General features: G+C 41.0%; 3 protein-coding genes across 3 annotated transcripts; 2 read left to right on the top strand and 1 right to left on the bottom strand.

The window, feature by feature from the left end:
* The first annotated feature begins 888 nt into the window (after window positions 1–888).
* Window positions 889–5649, top strand: si:dkey-220f10.4 (tubby-related protein 3). The gene is made up of 12 exons (XM_061095444.1): window positions 889–930; window positions 2220–2379; window positions 2513–2752; window positions 2837–2974; window positions 3093–3251; window positions 3335–3540; window positions 3624–3785; window positions 3928–4040; window positions 4848–4962; window positions 5045–5143; window positions 5224–5395; window positions 5516–5649. The coding sequence occupies exons 1-12, from the start codon at window positions 889–891 to the stop codon at window positions 5647–5649; spliced, it is 1740 nt and encodes a 579-aa protein (XP_060951427.1).
* A 2107-nt stretch (window positions 5650–7756) lies between these two features.
* LOC133028255 (interleukin-21 receptor) lies at window positions 7757–11460 on the top strand. The gene is made up of 8 exons (XM_061095451.1): window positions 7757–7856; window positions 8607–8736; window positions 9019–9218; window positions 9304–9470; window positions 9912–10083; window positions 10291–10391; window positions 10503–10583; window positions 10999–11460. The coding sequence occupies exons 1-8, from the start codon at window positions 7757–7759 to the stop codon at window positions 11458–11460; spliced, it is 1413 nt and encodes a 470-aa protein (XP_060951434.1).
* Window positions 11461–11830: 370 nt separating this feature from the next.
* Window positions 11831–16319, bottom strand: ube2ib (ubiquitin-conjugating enzyme E2Ib). The gene is made up of 7 exons (XM_061094594.1): window positions 16178–16319; window positions 14831–14909; window positions 14647–14730; window positions 14367–14439; window positions 13792–13901; window positions 13600–13679; window positions 11831–12618 (listed from the first exon to the last, which is right to left on the bottom strand). Exons 2-7 carry the CDS (start codon window positions 14894–14896, stop codon window positions 12555–12557), a joined length of 477 nt encoding a protein of 158 aa, XP_060950577.1. The 5' UTR covers window positions 14897–14909; window positions 16178–16319; the 3' UTR covers window positions 11831–12554.
* Between the last annotated feature and the right edge of the window lie 767 nt (window positions 16320–17086).

The following is a 17086-nucleotide window of genomic DNA, read 5'->3' as shown; positions in this document are numbered from 1 at the left end:
GCAGTATAAAAGTACAAGCTGTGAAGTATTATTAGGAACATGAGAAATAGTTTTTATTCTAAAATGAGATAGTGGGGTAAGTACAGGTGTTAAAATCTTTTCTTAACATCTTTATTGAAGTGTACAAAGATAGCAAACAGTGAACAGAAGTATGATGTAATACATATAGAATAATAAGTAAGAAAACTGAAATAAAACACATATCTTCTATTCATTTCAATGATAAGAGGTAATGACACAATTATATGAAAATCAGTTTATGAATCTGTTCTTACGCAAAAAGACTATCCAACGATGACAGTTAATAGGTCTTCAGTCTACTTGAAAAAATGGTTGTCATGACAGCAGATGGTCGCTGTATCCATAGCGACGAGATGAAGCCGTTTGAGTGCCCTGGTATTAGCCAACGGAGCTGTTGGAGATTTGAAAGGCTTCTCTGGTTGACGTGTTGTGTGACCACTGACACACACTGGACGACTCTGTGGAGCTTTGCAGAAATGTGCTGCCACTGCAGAGCCCGTGTTTGGTTGCAAACTGGCTGCCGACAGAGCGTCAGGGGACAGAAACACAGAGCGTTTCATCTGAACGCACCGAGGCCTCAGCATCTCCGCACTGCCGCCACAGGGAGGCTGAGACGACCGACTGAGCTGTGCGCTGCAGTTTAAGAACTTTATCCCCTTTTAATCCACTTTGCCTTCTGCCACATGCAGGTGAGCAGAGTGTCAGATGGAGCAGGCTGCCACTGTCACACTGCTGCCAATTAATTACTCTGCGTGCTTTTCTTTCTTATAGACACTGACCTTTGGTTCTGGGTTAAGTCTGTTGTTATATTATATATATTTTTTTTCCTGATTGCTTATTGATAACCCTGATTATCTTTGCTCAGACATGGAGGAGCCAGATATACGACAACAGAAGCTGGAGAACCAGGTAAAAAAACAAGACACTCTGACGTCGTTTACATATAATAGCGCATGCTGAAGTTTCCTGCCACTGAATTGAATTTATGAACATGGTGTTTTTCCATTAATGAGATTAATCATTATTAGATCAGATGTAAAAGGAGAACAAGCAACACATTTATACACAGACTTTACAGCTGAGCTGAGCAAACAAATGTAGCCTACAACCGATTGTGCGAAGTCCTTACAGAAAATACAATATATATAAATGTCTTGCTTATTGTTTTTATTTAATTTTGACTGGCTTGATACTAGCTTGATAAAACTGTATGAATTAATCTGAAATAAATTTCAGCATGTGTGTTTTTGAGTATTTCAAATCGGTGCCATATTTCTAATGCATTTTAAATAACTTTAGCTCAAATAAAGTTGATTCTGTATAGTTTCTCTGTATCATTAACATATGTGACATGATAATTATAGTTCATAGTGGAGCAAAGGCTGGAGTTGGAGCAGTTTGAAGGAGTTTAAATAGAGGCAGAGCTTTGCAAATACATAGAGCTTCATTTAGTCCCATGACATCATGGCTGCTTGTGTCGGAACCACCTGCTGTGTAGAGCTACTATACTCCTCCGTATGCCAGCTACTGGCTTATATCCTTTAGAGTGCCGTAATAATACCTTACACCAGTTGTTTATTTTAAAGTTGTGGAGTAAAGTTAAATTAGCTATTTGATATTGTAGAAATCACCTCAATATATGTTATCACCTTCGTCAAGGAAGTAATGTTGTCATTATGTCAGTTTATTGCAACAGCTCCTGGTCAGATAACTGTGAAACTGGGTGGAAGGAAGTGGTCAGGAAAATACCTTTAAATTATGGTGTGGATCTGGATCAGGGGTGGATCCAGGAATTATTTCCCCCCTTTCTTTTGCATCGTGAGAGAGTCGTATTCAATATTTCTCAGACATAATACACAGATCTCGATGAAAGAAATCCGCCATGTTTAAGAGACTGATATGAGTGTGTGCATATACAACAAAAAATTACTCCAGATCTAGTGAATTTAAATGTGGGGACTGATAGGCCTTGGCAGTATCTTCAAATGCAATGAATGTTTCTAGAGGTTATACCCGACACTTTAAACAAGTATGAGAAAAACTGCACTGAAATGTGCCCTTAAAGAGGAAAGAGCACTCACTTGCAGTTTATCTGTACATTGTCTTTTCTGAAATTAAAGTTTGTTCAGAGAAAAATAAAATGTATCCTCGTGTGGAGACAAGAGTTCGAATTAAATCTAATCTTCATTCCGCAACAGCGAACCCTTCTGATCAAAAAGCAGCAAAAGAAGAGGGCGGACTCCCAAATGGTGACCGCCAACTGGGACACTCGCAAAAAGAACCTGAAGCTCAAAGCCTCCAAATCTGATGAAACCCCTCTGTTGATCAGCCAATCCCTGAGCAGCGCTTCCCTGAATGGTTGGTATTAGAATAATTTATTATTCTATCTAGCATATCCATATCAGGCATTTTTTATAAATTACCGCTCAGTAATATTCACTTTCTTTATTAATATTAAAGTGCTTTTTCTTTCTTTCTTTTTATCCTGGAGATCAAGTTGAGCACAGCCATGATAACCCAATGGATGTGATCACGTTGGGTGAATGCAACTTGACAGCCAGTGAGACTTTAGAGGAAACGCCTTCAGAGATGACGGCTACTCCGCAAGAAATTAACTTGGAAACCGACACAGAACCTGAGGCGAAGTGTGAGGTGGAGAGCGACGCCCAGGCGGTGGGGAAAAAGACAAAGAAAAAAGATGTCAAAAAAGAAAAAGCAAAACGAACTACAGGTACGTGTTAACTTTGGCGCTTAGACGGTCTGGAATTTACATTAATTACTCAATGATTGATCTGTAAATTATTGCTATTTTCAGAGGTGGAACCGAACGATGCGAAGGAGAAAGAAAAGGACAAAGACATGGAGAAAAAAGAGAGAAAAACAAAGACGAAGGACAAAGTGAAAGAATCTGAAGACTCGCAGAAGACAAACAAGACGAGCAAAGAACCAAAAAGTAACATCAGTGTTTGTGAATTTATCATTAAGATATCAACAATGTCAAGGTTCTTAAAGAGGAAACACTTATTTTCACTCATTGAAGGCTCTGCATTAAGATCAACTGTCTTTTGCAGAGACACATTTGCAGGAGGCCTCGACTCAAGAGGCAGAGCCCGTGGTGGAGGAGGCAAAGCCGAAGAAGAAGAAATGTGATGAAAGTGACGATGAAGAGGACGACAGGTCAAACAGGCCGGTCCCTCAGTCGTCCAAGAGGAAAAAACAACTGGACACATGTGAGTGCGGCCCCATTGTTCTTATGATCAACTGAACAGTAAAGTCGTGGTAAAGAACATCACTGCATGTTTGAACTCCACAGCCAGGTGCCAAATAAGTGACGAGAGGAGAGACGACGAAGTCCAGGAAAAGGAGAAAAAGGAGAAAAAGGAGAAATGGGAGAAAAAGGAGAAAAAGGAGAAAAAGGAAAAAAAGACAAAGGAAACGGAGAAAACTACGCCGAGTCTGGCGTCGCTGAACTCCAACTACAGGGGTAGCTCATCTTCAGGCAGCGAATCGAATGAAAGAGTGAGTCGTTGTTTGGGAGAATTTTTTGGAAGTATTATATTGTGGATGTTTTGTGAGGTCATTGTTACTTTTTGTCATTTCAGTCCACCTCTCCAATGTCAGTGGAGGATCTGGAGAAGTTTGCTTTGCGTCCTGCTCCCAGAGACGTAACCATCCAGTGCAGGGTCACCAGGGACAGGAGAGGTATGGAGAAGAACATTTTCCCGACGTACTACCTCCACATGGAGAAGGAGGATGGAAAGAGGGTTAGTGCGCTCACACAATCCGAACCAAATCATTGAGCATGTAGATCTGAGCTCTGATAATATGAGCTTCCTTTCATTTCTCTATCAAACTTCCCTTCTTCTTTTTGCACAATTTCTTTTTCCCTCTGCTGCCACCTCCAAGGTTTTTCTAATGGCGGGTAGAAAACGGAAGAAGTGTAAAACATCCAACTACCTCATTTCCACGGATCCAACAAATCTGTCCAGAGACACAAACTGCTACATAGGAAAACTAAGGTATGATCATTTTATTTCTACCATGTGAAAATAATCAGTTTGCGATGCTGATTTGTTCCTGGTTCAATCTCAAACACTATTTTGACAAAGCGGAATAAAGATTACATGGCCTCCCTTTGTGGCATCTGTGACAGAATTAAAAATACACCCTCAACAAGCCTAAAGGTTCTGTTCCCCTTGTATCTGAGTAAACACAACCAAGACCCTGAGCCCTAACTTTTCAATTTTAACATTTGGAACCACAATTCCTCATCATACACAAAACGTTTCATTCTGGTATGAAATTCATGCTGAAGTAAAGCATATGTAAAGAATGAAGATATTAAGATTTTGGAAATTTTTATATTAAGACTTTAGGTGTTATTATATTATGTAAAAGAAAATCCAACACCGAGAGTTTGGCCGATGCTAAATTTGGCATTGATTATCTGCCTCTTTTAAAAAATAAATCTAATTGAGGTTTATTATTTTATAGATCTTACTTTATCATAAATAATTATGACTGAAAAGAAAACACAAACACAACCCAATTTAAAATTTGAATTCAGAACATCTTTACATGCTTTGCTTATTCTGTAATGTAAAGGTTTTCATATCAGACATCATACAAACACAGATACTGATATGTCTATGAAAGGCTCATATGGGCAGCAATGATTGGCCAAGAAATAAATACAACCCACAGCTTCTTATCTTTAATTTTCGGCAAAGTAGAGACGTTTCCAGCTTTCCCCCCAGCATCATGTATCTTTAACCCGAACCCTAACCCCAAGCCCACAAGAACTAATAAGATCAATCTGTCTACAGGTCCAATGTCCTGGGTACAAAGTTCACAGTCTATGACGGAGGAGAAAACCCAGAGAAAAAGCCTTTTATTAAAGAGAGTGAATCAGTGCGGCAAGAGCTGGCAGCAATTTGCTATGTGAGTCCAAATGTACATCCCATGGTTAGGTCCCAATGTCATATCCAAAATAGTTTAACACACTTTGTTTATCACGTTCCAGGAGACGAATGTGCTGGGTTTCAAGGGTCCAAGGAAAATGACAGTGGTCATCCCCGGCATGCTGGGAAATGATGAACGAGTGTCCGTCTGTCCAAAGAATGTACGATCATTTTAAAAAAGACACTAAACTTTTAAATACCTGTGATGAAAGTTTGATATAGATCTTTTTTTTGTTCTCAGGAGCTCGAAACTCTACTGGGCTGCCACTCGAACGGCAACACGGACAAACTGGTCACGATGGTGAACAAATCCCCGAGCTGGAAAGAGGAGACTCAGTCGTACGTGCTCAACTTCCATGGGCGCGTCACCCAGGCCTCAGTGAAAAACTTCCAGATCATCCACCCTGACAACGGTAAGCGATGAGACTGACTTCTACGCTCTCTCTCTCTCTCTCTCCTCGGAACAACCAGATGATGAACTGCTGTCTTTGTTCTCCTTCTCCTCTCTCTCTTCCCTCTACTATCTCTCCCAGACGATTACATTGTGATGCAGTTTGGCCGTGTGGCCGAGGACGTCTTCTCCATGGACTACAGTTTCCCTGTGTGTGCCCTGCAGGCCTTTGCCATCACCCTGTCGTCGTTCGATGGCAAACTGGCCTGTGAGTGACCGGCACTGGTGTGTGCCTCAACTGCTCAACTACATTCTCCATCTACGAAGAGTTCTACACTCAAACTTTACCCATCGTTTTCCCGCGGGATCACATTTCACGTGTCAACCCTGTGCAAAATAAATGTATAGACTTGGATTTCTGAGGAGAACCGAAATTATTTAACCATTCACTTTATATTGAAGTGGAGTAAGTTAGAACAAGTGAATTTAACGGTCTTTTTTATATTTGCGTAAAGGAGTCGTGCAATAAAATACTGAGGACAACTGTGTCAACACTACCAGTGAAATATTAAATGATAATGATACAAGTTTTGTCTGTGAGTTGTTCTTTCTGTAAAAACACAAAGGTGGCTCACTTCTGTGTGTTCCTCTGCTCAACTTATTGGATTTCTATATACGAATGTTTTCTCTCATGTCTGTTTAATTGTCAAATCTGAATCTCATTTTTTCAAATCGTATGAAAAATACAAATTCATGCGGCTGCAATCTTCATCAGATTTCTTCACTACTTGAAACCTTAAGTAACCTATCTCGCTGTTTCCTATATCTTTAGGTGTTCACTTGTATCAGATGCAGATAAAGCTGCCAGCCGCATCAGGATGTTTGCTCTTGCACAATATAGAAACTTGTCAAATTCTTCACCAGCTCATCTCACTCACTTTTTCACCACAAGCTCACTCTGTTTCTCACTGAGTGGGGCTCTGTTACAACTCATGAAAATAGGCCTCAGGGTGCACAGATATTTTGGATCGCAAAAACCCACTGAAACCTCTATTATCACATTGACAGGACCACCTGCATGTTCCTATGCTGCGTTTACTTCCTTCTTCTATGTTTCTTTGCGCGGCCTCACAGGTACACACTGCACAAGTGAGGAAAGGTAATGCATTGCGCCCTTGAACAGCAAGTGAACAGTCTTGAAAATTGGATTTAAATACAATTTGTGTTTTGTCCTAAAAATACTGCAAAAAGCCTGAGCAACAACAAACTGGCACGGCGTCAACTTCCTCTTTATCTGTCGCTGCATGACTCCATGCACTGATCGAACATCAGTGTGTATGTGCACATTGGTGGGTTTACAATCTCTCAATCAACGAAAATCACTAACCTCAAAGGAAGGCATTGACTTCACTTTCAAACCCTTATCTTAGGACAGAATCTCTGTAGCACTCTCAGGTTGGAACACAACACATTGCTCAACCCACCTGTCGGCTGCACAGTGAGGAGTGTATTCTGGTTTCAGGTTTCTCACCCGTGTACTTTTTAGACAAATTAGACAACATTGAAATCCCTTGAAGAGCCATAAAGACATGAACATGCCTACTTACTAAAAGTATGTAAATCGTACTCAATTTAATTCAAAGAGGAATCTTGGACTGGTGAAGCAAAATCTTTATTCTTAAAAACCTTTTTGTGGTAGTCAACAACTGTGTGATGTTTTGGACTCTTGAGTGCAATTGTTGCTTATGAATTTCAAATTATTTTGACATTTAGCAGACATATAATAAATAGAATAGACCTTAACTGCAGATTTATTTTAGCTGAGGGCGCATAGCAGGAGCAGAGTTTCCATGACAACCTGTCATTCACTGTTGCATGTGTATTTGCACTTGTTTTAGTTGCTTACCAACCAATCAAAATAAATCCCACAATAGTGCTGATATGAATGTCTTCCAGCTTTGTGCCTGTTTGGTAAAAACAAGTTTGGTAAATGAATTTGCATGCACCTCAGTTTTATTATAACGCATCTACAGACTCGCAACATTTCAGATGTATCGCAATTGGTGTTTAAAACAGGGTCAGCTACTGGTGAAAGTGTTCTATGGCTTAACCAGGGTTTATAAAAAGACACCAAACTCAGTGTTCAGACTGTTTGAGACTGTTGTTCTGTGAGACTACCTTTGTCAAAATGCAGCCTCAACCCCAACTGCTCTTAAAAAAGCACATCCTCTATCACCACCATGTGAGTGATAGCTATCAGTGTAAAAAAAAACAACTGAAAAAAAAACCCTCTGCGTCTCTCAGTCGTCATTAAACACAGGTTTTTACCAGAGCGTCCTGACAGAGTGACTCAGTTCAGACGTGTCAGGGCCGAGGTGACGTGATGGATCGGAGCTCGGCATTGAGACTGAGGCTGATTCGGCTGAACGTGGTTCTGCTCCTGTCCGCCAGCATCATCTGTCTGCATGGGAATCCTATCGCAGGTGATGACTATTCCACTATTATTGAAAAAGTTAACATCTCTTTCGTTGACTCTGATTTTGAAGGCACCTCAGGTATTGGTTACTTGACCATTGACCTTCGGGCACAGGCTGACACAAGCCTTCAAATTGTGGGGAAAGTCTTTGTATTGATGTCCTTTGATCAGTATTTGTAACTAGTGAATCCATGGTGTATCCTAATGTGTAAAAAACTGTAACAATCTTTTATTCAAAGTTTAGAATCGTATAACAAACAAACAGTTTCAGTTAAGTAATGATAATAACAGTAATGCATCTTGGACTTGAAGGTGTAAAGTTGTCTTCCGGAACAAAGTCGAACAGCAACAAAAATATACAAAGAAAAAAGGATATTCAATGTCTACGGGATTTAACTGACGCTAAATATACAGCACTTCTCCGGAGTTATTGACCAACCAAGCACTTTACAATACAAGTCACATTCTCACGTTCATGCAGCACTTCTAAAAACAGCGTTTATTGGAGCTAGTCACTTTCACTCAGATTAGCGCAGTTCTAAGTGTTTCATAATTGACTGATGAGCCAGACTAGGACAGAAACAAATCAAAATACTGACAAAAATACGAATTAAAGAACTAATAGAACGATGCAATAGCTAGAAAGGGAAAAAAATCAATAAAAATTATTTTTATATAATAATATTAAAAACAATCTAATAATAATAAAATTGAATGCTTCTATATTTACTTATGTGCTTGTATAATTACTTTGTAGGCGACCACGATCTTCACTGTGTGAATGATTACTTGTTCACGGTCAACTGCACCATGAGCCTCAAACCATATGAAGACACCTCCGGCAGCGTCAGCTCCTACTGGCTCAATTTCACAGAAACATTGGAACCGTAAGTCACTTTCTTTTAAAAAAACACTTTATGAACCATAAAGCAACAATATGCAACTTCTTTACCTTAAAATATAAGGACGTGCACCCCCTTTCCTGTTCCGCCATTGATTGAATTACCTCTGTGGGAAAGGCTGCAGGTGATTGTGGGCGTCCAACAGAATTAATCCCCATGGGTTTCTGCAGAGGGCGCTGTTGCTCTGTAAAACTTACACAGTGTGGCTTTAATTTAAACGAGACGATGTTGTCTCTGGTTTCTGATTCTCCTCTCCTCCTCCTGCAGAAGGACGTTTCAGTGCATGCTGACAAACACCGACAGGGATTATTTCTGCTCTGTTAAAACATCTGATCTGACGCCTGACGGAGATTCTCCAGAGATGTTCACAGACACAGATACGTTTAATATCTCTCTCTGTCACAACCAGACAGATGGATCTGAAATGTGCGAGGAGCTGGATGGCGAATACACACCTGAAACCAACAGTAAGGACCCCACTGGTTTTGGCCTGTTGTCATATGGTTGTGTGTGTGTGTGTGTGTGTTGGTCTGTGACGTGTCCTCTCCACAGTTAAACCAAACGCACCGTGCTGCCTCAGGTTCAGCCACATCTCAGGTCAACACCACTTCACCTGGAGCAGCACCTATGAGAAATATGAGTCCTACACGGCTCTGGTCCAAAACTTCAAGTATCAGCTTCGTTATTTTAGAAGAGGAGACGAACATGACAACAATGAGGTAAACATGGAGAATAATGAAAGGCTTCTTTTTTGGCCCACACGACTCCTTTCCACCACGTTTAAAACAGCAAAAAGAATATTGTCCATTGTGAAATTATTATTGTGGAATTTTGTAGGATTAACATTTTTTACAATCACATTATTGATTCAGTCATACAGTTTTATTCACTAATCTGCTCTTGGTATTTGTGAGTAAAATGATCTAATCTCCAATTTCCAATATTAATAGTAGCCTGTCACGTCTGAAAAGGTACAATGCAAGTTGTACAATCCAAAACAGAATAAGATAAAATACTGTTGTTTCAAGCGTACTAATAGTTTATTAAATTATACAAAAAATTAAGTATTAATAAGAGATTTGATATAAGGTTGTAGGGCCCAGTGCAGGACATTTATCTCCTTTCCAATAAGATCCTACCTGCTTCCTCTTTTCTTGCAGGTGGTCTCACGTGATATCTACACAGAAAGAACAAACTATTCTGTGGACAATGACGTCTTTGTGCTGGACGCAGAGTACACTGCCAGTGTACGGTCCAGTCCCAACCTGGTTTTTTACCGAGGAGAGTGGAGCGACTGGTCCGCCGAGGTTCACTGGAAGACGGGGTCAGCTGGTGAGTCCCATTGTCACCAACAAATCCTCTGCATAGCACAGAGTATATTGTCTTTTTTTACCAGTGAGTTTCTTTGTTGCCATCATTTTGGATGAAACCTGGTGAGAAAGCTGCATTTCCAATTTTGCATTAGAGAATTCTAACCTTTAAGTTGTGTCTGCATGCATTTCAACCGACTACTTCCCTCCTTTCCCTGTCTTACTGCAGATCCCCCCAGAAACCCATTTATTACGAGGCTGTGGATTGTGTTCATCACCTTATGTGTGCTGGTGCCACTCATCCTACTTATGTGCTATGCTCCTGTAAAGATGCAAGTGCCTCGTCAAGCTCCTCCTCCTCAAATCCTGAACCACACGATAGCAAATGGCACTTTCTGAGATCAATAAACTGAATCTTATCTTTATATCCATCATACTTACAGATGGAGGCAGAGTGCCTTCATCCCAAGTCCAGCTCCCTATTTCCACACCCTGTACTCCGACTGTCAAGGAGATTTTAAGGTAACTTAAGCTTGACATTTGTAATAATAATATTCATGTCTTGAGATTGTGCTTAAAGGTACAGTTTGAGGAATCTATTGCCACCTAGTGGTGAAGTTGCTTGTTGCAGTTGAATACCCCTCACCTCACATACCCCTTCCAAACATGAAAGAGAACCAGTGGAAGCCTTCAGTTGTCAGAAAAACTCAAAAGGTGTTTAGTCTGTAAAAAACATGTCAGCTTCCGTAGAGGGGATTCACTCCCGATGTAAATATAAAGTATTTGAATATAAAGGGCCCATTCTAGGATAAAGAAAATAATTCATACATTTTAGATTAAACACATCACTAGGATTATTTCATATTCAATTTCTGCCAATAGATCCCTTTAGCCTCAATCTCACACACTGGACCTTTAACTATGATTTTAACCGTAGAGCTGGGTGATCACACAAGAAGGCCCAGCAGACATGCAGAAAGCAGAGGCCACGCTCCAAATCGACACCCTGACCGGGTGTGCAGATGTCCCAGAGGAGGAGCTCCAGCCCCACTTTCACCACCAGCTGATCGAGGGCAGCGTGTACAGTAACCTAATCAACCCAGAGTGTGATACCTCTTGCCTGGGCGTCCCTTATGCTGTGAGCACCATGGAGCCACTGTCAGCTCCAGGGAGTCTGACCCTCGGTTCTCAGCCAGGTAGCCCAGCTGAGGGGGACTCAGGGTGCTGGCTTTGCAGCGACTCCTCCCTGGAGAAGGACTCTCCCTGGTACTTTAGTAAATACTGCACCCTGGGCAGCCTCACCGAGTCTAGTCCACTCAAAGAGCATCATGGGAGCGTGTCAACAAAATGTTCCTCACAGGAGATCATCAGCATGGATGCCACTGGGGAAACACAGTGATTAGTGTGTATGAAGTAACTAGGGCAGGATAATAGTTAGAAATGTAGTTGTAAACAAGCTGGCCTATAACTTAATCCTTCAGACATGTAATGCTTCACAACGCTGCAAACGGCTACTTTAAATGCTTGATAACTTTTCATGGTCCAGTGCTGAGACGCCATTATGACAATCAGCAATTATAAGATGTTACAGCAATATGTTAAGTGTAAATATATCAATGTATAACCTTTGTTGCGCACAAATAAAAAGCTGTCTGGATTTGAGGCAAAAAAATATTTTAGACTAATTGTGCATCAGGGAATATTTTGCTTTGTTCCAACAGGCAACGCTCTTATTGTATTTTCCTCGTGTAATAAAGAAAATGCAAACATTTTGTAGAAAGTTTTATTTACGCCAACACATACATGAACAAAGCACCATATAACCTTAAAGTCTGATACAGAAGTAAGCCTACCTGCCTCAGTCGTTGTGGCCATTTTTATTTATTCCATAGCAAACACTCTGAATAACAAAAAGACAGCCAAGGCAGCAGATTCTATCATATATTACAGCATGCTGAATAGAAAACCTGGGAAAGAGAATTAGACAGAGCCATCTAGAGACACTAGTGAGATACAACAGTATAAAAGTGCCATTCATTATACAGCAGTTGAAATACTGACAATGAAATAAGCTAATTTTACATTAATTTGATGGGAAATAAAAAGGGGGGAAACAAAGGAATAGACCCTGTGAAAGAGCAAAATAGACAAGAGACATTTTCTTCCTTGAACACTGATGACAGCCAGCTTGCATTGTGTTGATGAAACTGGTACCGAGCTGTGTCCCTTGCACCACATAAGACAATTATTGTTTAAAAAGAAAAAACCAGGGTGCTGAAGCACCCATCCCCTCCCAGCATTATGCGCCAACCGGCAATTAAGAACAAAAAATGATAGGTCAGAAGAGAGCGGATGGCACAGAATGTGTGGAGTTTAAATAGAAGTCTTTAAGCAAGTCCCGGTGTGAGAGGAGCACATTCATCAAGAGACTGAGAGGGGAGGTGATTCTTGTTAGACCCATTCCTTCTGCTGCAGCGGAGCAAGTCTTCTCCCTTACGATGGGGAGAATTTTTTGGCTTGTGCTCGAACTCTTTTTTCATATTCTACTCTGTTTTGGCTGCAATGGATTAAAAAAAAAAAAAAAAAAAATGTTACAATGTTGGTATCATCTTTTACTCAAAATCACATGATATATTCTTATATTTATACAAAGAATTAGGACACATTTTTAGAGGGGTGTTAAACAGTGAAATACTGAAGATATTGGACACACAAAATAAAAACATCCTCAGGTTCAGACAAACATACACAGGCTCTGTAGGTTTTAAATGTGAAGCATGTTTTAAGACTCTTGTCACACTGATTACTAATCATCCTGGTCACATTTACCAATGTCATCAGGCAGGAGATTATTTGCCAACAGGGCTGGTAAGTAATGCAATGGCAACGAGGAAAAAACATTTTAAGTGTCATAGAAATAAATGTACTTCAGTAATGATGAAAGTAGATCTGCAGGTTTAAGACATAACCTTCCTAATTTAGCCTGGTTTGGAGATTTGATCTTCACCTTATAGATTTTTTTACTGTCTTCATCAGGTGTCTCACATGAAGTACACTGTGCACACAGTATATTCTAACGTGGTACTGTCTAAATGCAAACAAGGTAGTGTCCCAAATCACACAATTGTTATGCACTCACCAGAAATGTCGTTCAAAACATGACCGTCGCCCGCCAAAATATCTACAACCTGTGGTGTTCACTTGACTGAATGAGTGTGTGTTTTAGTATATTTGCCTACTGTCATGCAACATCAGTACTGATGATACACCCTCCTTCCTCGGCCGCAATTTTCATAAATTTGATCACCCACCCTGAAAGGTTTCTTCCTGTTTAAGAGATTTTTTTTTCTGCTCAGTTATGTTTCTCTCTTTAACTGTGAGCTCTCCACCTTAAAGATGTTGCATGTTTTGTTTCGACACTGTACAAATACAATTCAATTGTGTCTGTGTGGTACTGTACACAAAAGATCAGCAGTTCACACACCCTTCACTTTTTCAGCACCATGTTTGAAAAGATATGAGCTCCAGCGTCACTTACCAGTAGATTGTGTAAGCCTCTGCTTGAGCTGGATCCTGGATATTTGGCTCATTTAGGAGTTCCTGGATACCTAATAAGATCTAAAGGATACATGAACCAAAGAGATGCATTTATTTCATAATAAATGTATATATTAATTTATTATTAAGAAAAGCAGAGTGATGTAAACAATATGTGCTTGGCAATCCAAACCTGCTTTATTGTGATGGCCGGTCTCCAGTCTTTGTCCTCCTCTAGAATAGATAGGCATACAGTGCCTGATGGATACACATTTGGATGGAAGAGCGGAGGCTCAAATTTACCTGAAACACAATAACAAAAAGCATTCAGGTCCATTACAAATGATCCATCGATCTCTACAAATCAAGAAACAATGAGTTAAGGAAAATAATTTGCTACTAAAATGAAAAGGAGCAGATCCAACTCTGCTCAGGTTAATTATGAAATCCTAAACACAGACAACAATTACTACTACAGTTTTACCTCATTATTATTATAGTAACCCTTTAGCACAATCTATTAAAGGCGTGGATATACATTTGGTTCATCACAGACAGTCTCATTCAGCCATTTCAGTTAGGATCTGTGGTGACAGGGTTGACTGTATCTGGGCCATTTCAAACTCCAGTTCTGCTCATTTTCATATTTGTGATTGTTAGTTAGCAAACAAACCAACCAGATAGTTAATTGTTCAATCTGAAGGATAGAGATTAAAAAATACTAAATGTTGTGATAACGGTGGACAGAGGTCCGGCGGTGCAACTCACATTTCGGCGGTGAAGAAGGATAGTCATCCTTGAACAACATGCGCAGTTTGAAGAGGCCTCCTTCCCACGGAGTCTGAGGAAACACACAATTACATTCACAGACGTCCCCATCAAAGATGACCTCGTCGTTATACCAACCTGTTTAACTCAAACAACTTGAACTATCAATCTCTTCTGTTCCTTATAAATTTGAATTGGTTTTCTAGTCACTACAAATGTTGCTGACACATTACGAAATGCAAGACACAACTCTACGGCAAACATATTCAAAACACGTTACCCCCTTCTTGCCAGGAATAGCACATTCCCAATTCATGAGGTTCATGGTTCCATCTGGATTTTTTGTTGGTACAGCAACAAATCCCTGAAAAATTAAACAGATGTGCAAACAGTTAGGACATCGGTATTTATAGAAGAACGGGAGTAGGACGAAGAATGTAAGTAGGAAGAAATACGCCACTTACAAAAGGATGGTCCTTCCGCCATGCCTTGCGCTCCTGGGCAAGCCGGCTCAATGCAATGCCTGACATGATGTGTGGACTCCTGTGACAACAAAGGACAGCAGGTCAATTCGCTGGAAACACTGGTCAGTTAAAGCAAAAAGGAAAACAAAATCATAAACATTTGCCGGCCACAGTTTCATTCATATACATGTTTGGTGCTTTTCTCTGCATTATATCAATGAAAGAGAAACATTTGGGCTTTTTGATCATTAATGACAAATGTAATTGGTAGCGGCAGTGCATGATTTCATTTTCATTATAGACAATCACGGTTTTGATTTGTGGAAAAGTTCCCAGACCAGGTTTGGTTTCGCTGTAACAGTGAAGAGTAGGCGCCTTCTTCTTCACTGTGATGGAAGTGATTTGATGTGGTGACATGACACATGTGGATGACACCTGACGTTATCCTTGTGAGACACATGTAAACAATAAAGATCTTCATATACAGGGATCCACAAGTAAATCCAATACACTATCTTCGAGTATAGGGACCTTTATTATGAACTCTCTGTGATGATAAAGATCTCGACAGGAACGATGCTCTGGATGTGACGTCCGAGTGGAAACAACAAAACAAGCAACAACTAGTAACTGGTCCCTCATTAGCCAACTTCACACTGGGAGGGTTGCAGCTTTAAATTGGACACATTGTTATATTCGGGGAAGAATGCTAACTACTGTCCGTCAACCACGTTGTGAATGCGGCTTTAAGTGTGTTTGTAGCGTCATTTCTGTAAAGCTATGCGGGCTAACCAAGCTAGCAGGCGGTGATTACATGCCCACACCAGCCGCTCTTTACGCGCCCCTTTTAAACCCCACATGTTAGCGACACCGTTAGCATCGGGTTAGCATCGTGTTCTCTGGGCGTTTGGTGCAAACTCGCTGTCAAAGCTACCTGGTTTGCGAGCTAGCCGGTTAGCCGGGCGAGCTAACTCATGTGCGCCAGAATCGTGCTATATCCCGACGGGCGCTGGCGCTGTTAGCGGCGGACACGGCCTGATGCAGCACAAAATTTGCGCAAATGCACTTGATTTGAACGCAGTTCTTTGGGGGGGAGGGGGCTGGAGAAAAGGTGATGGCTGCTTTGAGGTGAATCTCCCGAAACAACCGACGAGGGTGTGAGATGCGGCTCGGGGGGGGGGGGACCCAGACCACAAGCCATTTAAGAACAGAGACAAAGAACGCCGCAGCTAAAAGGCGCACATTTGTGCATTACCAAACTAGCGAAAATGGCGCAAACCGAAGCGGGTAAAATGTCCCGACACACGACAGAACGGGCCCGCTGCGCAGCGGAGGGGGGGCTCCTACCTTTCAGAACAGCTGCACTCGCACGGGTTAAGGAAGCGAAATGAATTAATCTCGCTCAGATCCCGTGAAACCTCGTAAAGTTTCCCTCCTGAAAACCAGCCGCTCCGACTCCAGCTAGACACACAAACAGCGCAGCGACATGGTCATCCGTCCCGCACTTCCGTCTTCGTTTAAATACCGAGAGGAAGTGAAGGACTGCGCGTGGATCGTCGGGTTTCCGGGATGAATCTCTCCAGCTGTCGTGGGTTCCGCAGAAAGACTCCACCTGCGGAACCGTTCATTAGATTCTATGCTAGTAGGTTAGCTTAGCCTCAGCTAATAGTGCCCAGCTCGTTGAATACTACCGTTAATCCTGCCTTTGCGGTTGTTGCTCATCGCGCATGCGTGTCGTGGCTTAATGGGTTGCGTGTCTAGAAATCAAAACAATTTGTATTTACTCGTTTGAAATTCACGTGAGGCGCGTTGTGTTTATTTCTCGCTTTGTTCCGCCCTGTTTATTCAAAACCTTTTTTAAAGATGTGCAGTAAGTTTGATTTCATACAACAGGAAAGCCGGGAGATTTCTATCTTGTTGTATGAAACATCTTTGGCCACACATAATGTCGTTAAACCAAACAGCGACGTTAAACGAATACAACAAAAGTTTTGTGCAAAATTACAAAACAACTCAAATCTACCCGACATTCGGTTTTTGGCTGTCATAATCCAATGCGGGGGAAAATGCTGAATTTTAAGAGTATATTTAAACAGGCATTCTTTCAGGCAACTACGTTGTAGCATTGAGTTAACACAAGAGGTCGCGATTTAACAAAGAATAATATTTGCTGTCACGACTCAAGTCTCTACAGGTGTAACCGTTATTCACATGTCACGTATGGTTAATATCGAAACTTCTAATAAACCTCATCTT

This window comes from Limanda limanda, chromosome 21 (genome assembly GCF_963576545.1).
Source record: "Limanda limanda chromosome 21, fLimLim1.1, whole genome shotgun sequence".
Classification (NCBI taxonomy): Eukaryota; Metazoa; Chordata; class Actinopteri; order Pleuronectiformes; family Pleuronectidae; genus Limanda; species Limanda limanda.
This window is presented reverse-complemented; position numbering and strand designations above follow the sequence as displayed.

What these genes read in the sequence shown, in the direction of transcription:
- si:dkey-220f10.4 (XM_061095444.1), top strand. Translation starts at nt 889, where the DNA reads ATGGAGGAGCCAGATATACGACAACAGAAGCTGGAGAACCAG. An exon ending in GACGAGCAAAGAACCAAAAA is followed by an intron (nt 2,975 to 3,092) that starts GTAACATCAGTG and finishes TGTCTTTTGCAG; the next exon opens with AGACACATTTGCAGGAGGCC. An exon ending in AGCTGGCAGCAATTTGCTAT is followed by an intron (nt 4,963 to 5,044) that starts GTGAGTCCAAAT and finishes ATCACGTTCCAG; the next exon opens with GAGACGAATGTGCTGGGTTT.
- LOC133028255 (XM_061095451.1), top strand. Translation starts at nt 7,757, where the DNA reads ATGGATCGGAGCTCGGCATTGAGACTGAGGCTGATTCGGCTGAACGTG. An exon ending in ACGAACATGACAACAATGAG is followed by an intron (nt 9,471 to 9,911) that starts GTAAACATGGAG and finishes CTTTTCTTGCAG; the next exon opens with GTGGTCTCACGTGATATCTA. An exon ending in ACTGTCAAGGAGATTTTAAG is followed by an intron (nt 10,584 to 10,998) that starts GTAACTTAAGCT and finishes TTTTAACCGTAG; the next exon opens with AGCTGGGTGATCACACAAGA.
- ube2ib (XM_061094594.1), bottom strand. Translation starts at nt 14,896, where the DNA reads ATGTCAGGCATTGCATTGAGCCGGCTTGCCCAGGAGCGCAAGGCATGG. An exon ending in GGCGGAAGGACCATCCTTTT is followed by an intron (nt 14,731 to 14,830) that starts GTAAGTGGCGTA and finishes TTAATTTTTCAG; the next exon opens with GGATTTGTTGCTGTACCAAC. An exon ending in CGGCCATCACAATAAAGCAG is followed by an intron (nt 13,680 to 13,791) that starts GTTTGGATTGCC and finishes TGTATCCTTTAG; the next exon opens with ATCTTATTAGGTATCCAGGA.